Source organism: Helianthus annuus, chromosome 12 (assembly GCF_002127325.2).
Source record: "Helianthus annuus cultivar XRQ/B chromosome 12, HanXRQr2.0-SUNRISE, whole genome shotgun sequence".
In the NCBI taxonomy this organism is placed as follows: Eukaryota; Viridiplantae; Streptophyta; class Magnoliopsida; order Asterales; family Asteraceae; genus Helianthus; species Helianthus annuus.
The window spans coordinates 160,437,267-160,444,695 of NC_035444.2; the positions used below are offsets into that span (position 1 = coordinate 160,437,267).

At 34.5% G+C, this 7,429-nt stretch overlaps 1 protein-coding gene across 1 annotated transcript; it reads left to right on the top strand.

Moving 5' to 3' along the window:
• Positions 1-886: 886 nt before the first annotated feature.
• Positions 887-1,506, top strand: LOC110896145. The gene has a single exon (XM_022143593.2). The coding sequence runs from the start codon at positions 1,145-1,147 to the stop codon at positions 1,352-1,354; it is 210 nt and encodes a 69-aa protein (XP_021999285.1). The 5' UTR covers positions 887-1,144; the 3' UTR covers positions 1,355-1,506.
• The last annotated feature ends 5,923 nt before the right edge of the window (positions 1,507-7,429 follow it).

Here is a 7,429-nt window from a genome sequence, read left to right on the forward strand (position 1 = left end):
TGTGGATGTATTGATTATAGTTGGTAGATGTATTTGTAGTTTGGTATAGTTTATCTTTGGATTATAATCTAGGTTTTTTGATCAAAAAATAATATAAGGGGGATGGTTACTAGTGATAGAATTTCATCACTCACAAACATCCAATCAAGTTCCGCCATGTCACCAACCACTATTATATCACTCACAAGCCTTTTTTAGTGGCGGTGGTCATCACTAGTGATGGAATTCCATCACTCACAATTTTTTTTATTTTTTAAATTAGAAATTAACAATAAAACACTAAATTATAAATTTAATTAAAATTAAAAAATAAATTACATAGCAAAATAAAAAACAACTAAACATTGGAAAAAAAAAACTTAAATTAAACGGGTAGCATCTCCCAACCCCACCTTTCGCAAATCTCGCGCTTTTGTTGAATTACAACCGACTTAAACGGTTCGTCGAGATGGGCAATTAAAATTTATATAAAGATGAGGGACCTGAATTGCAATTAAAGGAAAGCTATTTAAAAATAGCTAACAAAATTCGAGGGGCTAATTTGCACTTTTCATGAAAGTTGCTATTAATTCACTTTCATAAAACGACAAAACAACAAAAGTGAATTGTTTTCAAAGCGTGATATAAACAACGCGTTTATATTTCAACACGTTAAAAAAAGTGGTGACGACGGTGTGTGATCAACTTCCATGTGTGTGGCCATCACGGACCACCCCACTCCCCTAAGGCCCAAAAGAGTTGTCAAAGTTCACAGAACAGAAGATACAAAGTCCATAAATAATTCTTCCTCTCGCTCTTACATGTAACAGGATCACACAAAAACATTAAAAAAATAAAAAAAGATGTGGAACCAAAAAGAACACATGAGTGGTGGTTGAATGATAATAATAAATGGATGAAGATGGGGACAATAAGGATAAAGGCGGTGGGCAAACACATGAGGCAACACGTGTTTACTTTTGCTTTTATTTTAACACCATCATCTTTTATTATTCGTTACTTGTCCGACTAAAACACTCACCATCTCCTCCTCCTCCAATCCATATATATTTAATTTAATTCGCTATACATATATATATATATAGGAGGAGCCGAGGAGGAGGAGGAGAAATTAATCAAATCAATCAGTAGGCAGTGAGTGAAGATGGCAGACTGGGGGCCCGTGGTGATCGCAGTGGTGCTGTTCGTGCTGTTGTCGCCGGGGTTGTTGTTGCAGATACCGGGAAGAAACAGAGTGGTGGAGTTTGGAAACATGCAGACCAGCGGACTCTCCATACTTGTCCACACCGTCATCTATTTCGGCCTCCTTACCATTTTCCTCATCGCCATCGGCGTTCACATCTACACCGGCTAGCTAGCTACCTCTTTTCTTTTCTTTTTTTTTAAACCTTCCTTCCTTTTCAATTCATATGCTGCTGCTGCTGCCGCTGTTTTAATTATTACTAGTTCTTTCTATCATTTTGTTGGTTGGTTTCATTATTATGAATTATTATTATTGTAGAAATATATGAATAAACACTAATACAAACAAAACAGAAGAAATAGCGACAAAACAGGTGACAAAATCTTATTAAACCAACCCAAAAATGATTTGCCCCCCAAATACCCAAAGATCTTACAATAACAGTAAGATCTGATCTTACAAAAGTAAGATCTAAAGTACAAACAATACAGAAACAGAATAGAAGATCATCTACAGATGATGATCAACAACAAACACAGACTACCAGAACAATCTCTCAGACACAGATGAGAGATTGTTCGTATACAAGATGATGAAACCCTAGCAGAGCGAACAAGATGATAACAAGTACAATAATGACCCAACTGATCAACAAGATCACTTAAATATAATGAAACTAAGGATATTTCACTTTGGTCCTTGTAAGTTGTACAGCTATCCAACAACAGTCCTTGAAGTTACATCAAGCCCCTTAGATATTTTGAGAACCTGTAACAATAATAACAACTCAACAATCACCAGGCCAACAACCATTAGTAACGAGTAGCCCAACATCTAAATGTCAGCCCAAATCTACAATAGCCCAATAGCTAAAATATAAATAGATATAAGCCCAATGAATGAAAGATAACAACACTTATAATTTCAACACCCCCCCTTCATTCATTTGGCTTGAACAGATCAACAAGAGTAAGCTTTTTACAAAATTCCTCATGTTGAATTATTCCAAGACCTTTGGTAAAAAGATCAGCAAGTTGACTTTCAGAGTCAACCTTGACAGTTCTAATAACACCATTTGCCACTTTTTCTCTTAAAAAATGTAGATCAAGCTCAAAATGCTTGGTCCTTTCATGAAACACAGGATTAGCTGCTATTGAAATAGCAGCTTGACTATCACAGTTCAAAGGCATTGGCAAACTACATTGAACATTTAATTCAAACAATAAATTTCTCAGCCAAATCAGCTCACAAGTAGCTGAACACATTGCACGATATTCAGCTTCTGCAGTAGATCTAGAGACAGTACCTTGTTTCTTGCTTTTCCAAGAAACAAGACAACTCCCTAAAAAAATACAAAAGCCTGTAACAGACTTTCTAGTAGAAAGGCATTTACCCCAGTCAGAATCAGCATATCCCAGCAAGTTAAGATTATCACTCTTCTTAAAACTTAGTCCTTTCCCTGGACTTTGTTTCAAGTACCTCAACAGTCTCAAAGCCAACTGTAAATGCACTTCATTTGGTTTGTGCATAAATTGACTCAAAAACTGAACTGTGTAGCTTATATCTGGTCTTGTTAAAGACAAGTATATAAGCTTCCCAATCAGCTTTTGAAAACCAGAAATATTTTTAAGTAATTTCTGATCTTTGTCAAGTTTTGAAGACACTAAATAACTTTGTTCTATTGGTGTATTAACAGGTTTACACCCCAAATAACCAAATTCACTCAAAAGTTCCAAACAATACTTTCTTTGGCTAAGACAAATAGCATTTTTATCATAAAGCACTTCAATGCCAAGAAAATACTTTAGCACACCTAAATCTTTAATCTTAAATGTTTCATTTAAAATGTGCTTAACTTGACTAATTTTATCAGTAGAATTACCAGTTATTACAATATCATCCACATACACCAACAAATAAACAGTAATTCCATCTTTTAAGTAAAGAAACAAAGAATGGTCACATTTGCTTTGTACAAAACCAAGATCTAATAACACAGTGGTTAACCTCTCATTCCACTTTCTTGGAGCTTGTTTTAGTCCATATAAGGACTTAACAAGCTTGCAAACTTTAGTTTCATTTTTTGAATAATAACCAGGAGGTAATTTCATATACACATCTTCAGAAATGGTACCATGTAAGAATGCATTATCAACATCAAGTTGAAACAATGGCCAATCAAAATAAACAGCAACAGCTATAATAGACCTAACAGTAACCATTTTAACAACAGGTGAGAAGGTCTCTCCAAAGTCAAGACCTTCTCTTTGGTTGAATCCTTTAGCAACAAGTCTAGCTTTGAATCTTTCAACTTCACCATTTGACTTATATTTGACTCTAAAAACCCATTTACAGCCAATGGCCTTTCTGTTTTGAGGAAGATCTGTCAGAACCCAGGTATCATTTCTGAACAAAGCTTCCATTTCTTTGTTCATAGCCTCAACCCATCTAGGATCAGAGGCAGCTTCCTCATAACAAGAAGGTTCTATAACTTTATTCAAAGAAGCAACAAAGGACATGTTTTCAGAAGACAAACAAGAATAGTTAACAACTTTATCCAAACTGTATTTAGATTTACTATTCAACACAAACTGTTCAAATTTTTTTGGAACAACAACTTTCCTACTAGATCTTCTAAGAGAAGAACCTATTCCCTCAGATGGGTTAATCTCATCAGTTGAGATACTAATGTCCTCTGCCCTACCATATCCTTCACTACTACTACTACTCTCATTTTCAGTTAATGATTGCTGCATATCAACATTAACTGGAGAGGCAGATGTAGAGGGGATAGGTTGCTGATCATCATCAGTAACCTCATGAGATTCAAGTCTCCCTTCTTCATCATTGGGAATTATAGGACTATTGATTAACACTTCAACACTATCAAAAAAGTTTAAATGATTTAGACTATCAGTAGACAAGCTATTTTGTTTAAAAGATTTAAAAGGGAAAACATTTTCATAAAATTTAACATCTCTAGAATAAAACTCTTTTTTATTGTCTAGACTCCAAAGTTTATAACCCTTTTTTACATTAGAATAGCCAATTAGCACACATTTCTCAGCATTAAAGGACAGTTTATCTAAATCATTTAAAACAGTGCTAAAGCATAAGCAACCAAAAGTCCTAAGATGCAAATAAGAGGGTTTAAATCCAAACATTAATTCATATGGACTTTTTCCTAGAAGCACAGAAGATGGTAACCTGTTAATGATATAAACAACAGTCAAAATACATTCAGACCAAAAATTAAGTGGCACACTACTTTGGAACATCAATGATCTTGCCAAGTTTAAAAGATGTCTATGTTTTCTCTCCACAACACCATTTTGTTGTGGAGTGTAAGAACAAGATGTCTGATGTAAGATTCCTTTTTGTTTACAAAAATTTTCCATTTTATTGTTCACAAATTCAGTTCCATTATCGCTTCTAAAAACTTTAATTCTTTTCTTAAATTGAGTTAACACTAACTCATAAAAACTTTCAATATTATCAAACACTTCCAATTTACTTTTAAGTAAGTAACACCAAACAGCACGGGTATAGTCATCAACAACTGTTAAGAAATATTTAAAACCATCTTTACTAGCCACTTTATAAGGTCCCCAAACATCTAGATGAACTATATCACCTAACTGTTTGGTTTTATGTTCACTTAAAGGAAAAGGTACCCTAACTTGTTTAGCTCTATGACATACTTCACATGGATTATGCTTTGTATTTTCAGTAATCCCTATATCACCTTTTAAAACTGACAAGACCTGATCAGCAGGGTGACCCAATCTACTGTGCCACAGATTATTGTTATTCAAACTATTAAAACACAAGTTAACAGTACTATCACCTTTATTAACAAAATAAAGACCATTATCTTGTTTACCAGTCACCAACACTTTCTTGGATTTCGAATCCTGAAGTAAACAATTACTCTCATTAAAAATAACAGTAATTTTGTTATCTTTAGACAATTTGTAAACAGATAACAAGTTCACACTATAAGAAGGAACATAAAACACATCTGTTAAAATGACATCTTTAGTAAGTTCTAGATTACCAATTTTTGACACCTTAGCTTTTGTTCCATTTGGATGAGAAACAGTTAAATCAAATTCAGACACATCAACACAATTAAACATGTTCTTATCTGTTTTGACCATATGCTGATTTGCACCAGAATCACAAATCCAATTATTGTCAAAACCAGAATTTATAAGACTAGAACAACAGACAAACTTATCTAAAGAACTAAAAACACAATTTGACTCACCTCCCATGTTAGGAGATTGAGACTCAGTGCTAGCCTTTTCACCCAACAAACTTAACAATTTAGCAACCTGCTCTGAAGAAAACTGAGCAACAGAAGGAACAGATGAAATATTTGATCTAGAACTAGTAACATTTTTCCCAGTCTGACCTCCAGGTTTCTTTTTGAAACTTGGAGGATATCCAACTAACTCAAAACATCTGTCTATGGTATGACCAATTTTGTTACAATGATTACATTTTAGATTAGGATTAGGACCTCTAACCTCTTTTCTTTTTTGATCAAATGATTGATTTGTTTTAGAAACAAAAGACACATTCTGTGTTTTAGATCCAACACTAGAGTTCCTATGTGACTCTTCTCTTGAAACAATTGAAAAAGCAACTTTAACAGTGGGTAATGGCTCTCTAGTTAACAAGTTAGTTCTTACAGGTTGATAAACATCATCTAAACCCATAAGGAACTGCATTAGCTTGATTAAAGTAGAAAAGTCATTAAAATCTTTTGCAGCTTGACATGAGCATGTGGGCAGTTGAAGCACAGCATCAAACTGCTTCCACATTGTATTCAACTTATGGTAATATTCAGAAACAGAACTTCCATTTTGAGTAATACAATTGATTTTTTTATACAAATCATAAACTATAGAGCCATCAACCTTGTCATAAGTTTCTTTTAGATCAATCCAAACTTCTGAGGCTAACTTAGAAAACACTTGTCCTAAGTATAGTTCCTCAGAAACAGAATTCAACAACCAACTAAGAACAACAGAATTACATCTGTCCCACTGACTACTTAAGACTTCATCATCAGAATTCTTTTTACATTTACCATCTATAAAACCAAATTTATTTTTAGCTTCAAGAGCCAGTTTCATAGCACTAGACCACACCCTATAGTTCTCAGTTCCTTTTAACTTTATACCAACTATAGTTAAGGAACTTGAATCACTAGGATGTAAGAACAGAGGATCTCCTATATCCAACTTACTAATCAAGGTCTGAGAAGACCCTGAACTATCATCTTTACCAGTCATGATCAACAACCAATAAAAGCAAACAAATATAATCACAACAAGATAAGAACACAACAAACCCTAAGGCGAAGCTGTATCAGTGTCCAGATTCCAGGTTCGTCACTTATAGTGCCTGGACAGGTCTTAATACAGGAGCCAACACCTAAGATCAATAACCAACTAACAACAACCACAGATAAGAAATCAATCAAACAAACAAACAAATGCCGGTCCTCACTACCCCGACTTCAACTAATCAACCAACAACAAAAAAACGAAAGAGAGGAGAGTGAAAGATCTCACAGTGGGTGCAAGCTATCCAAAGAATACCAGATCTAACTAGATCTGATGTTCCAATACAATATCAAAAATCAAGACAACTGGTCAGTTTGCCCTAAACCTTCGAGGGTTTAGAGACCAACACAGCTCTTCAACAAGATGTGAGAAACCCTAGCTAGGGTTTGAACACCAACAATCTCCCAAGATCCAGAAGATCTAACAACAACAGGCACAGATCTGCAACTTGAAGCAGACCTACACACCAAGAACAACAGATCAGATCAAACAACAGCGGAAACAAGACTGGATCAAGAGCTAAAAAGCTCTGATACCATGTAGAAATATATGAATAAACACTAATACAAACAAAACAGAAGAAATAGCGACAAAACAGGTGACAAAATCTTATTAAACCAACCCTAAAATGATTTGCCCCCAAATACCCAAAGATCTTACAATAACAGTAAGATCTGATCTTACAAAAGTAAGATCTAAAGTACAAACAATACAGAAACAGAATAGAAGATCATCTACAGATGATGATCAACAACAAACACAGACTACCAGAACAATCTCTCAGACACAGATGAGAGATTGTTCGTATACAAGATGATGAAACCCTAGCAGAGCGAACAAGATGATAACAAGTACAATAATGACCCAACTGATCAACAAGATCACTTAA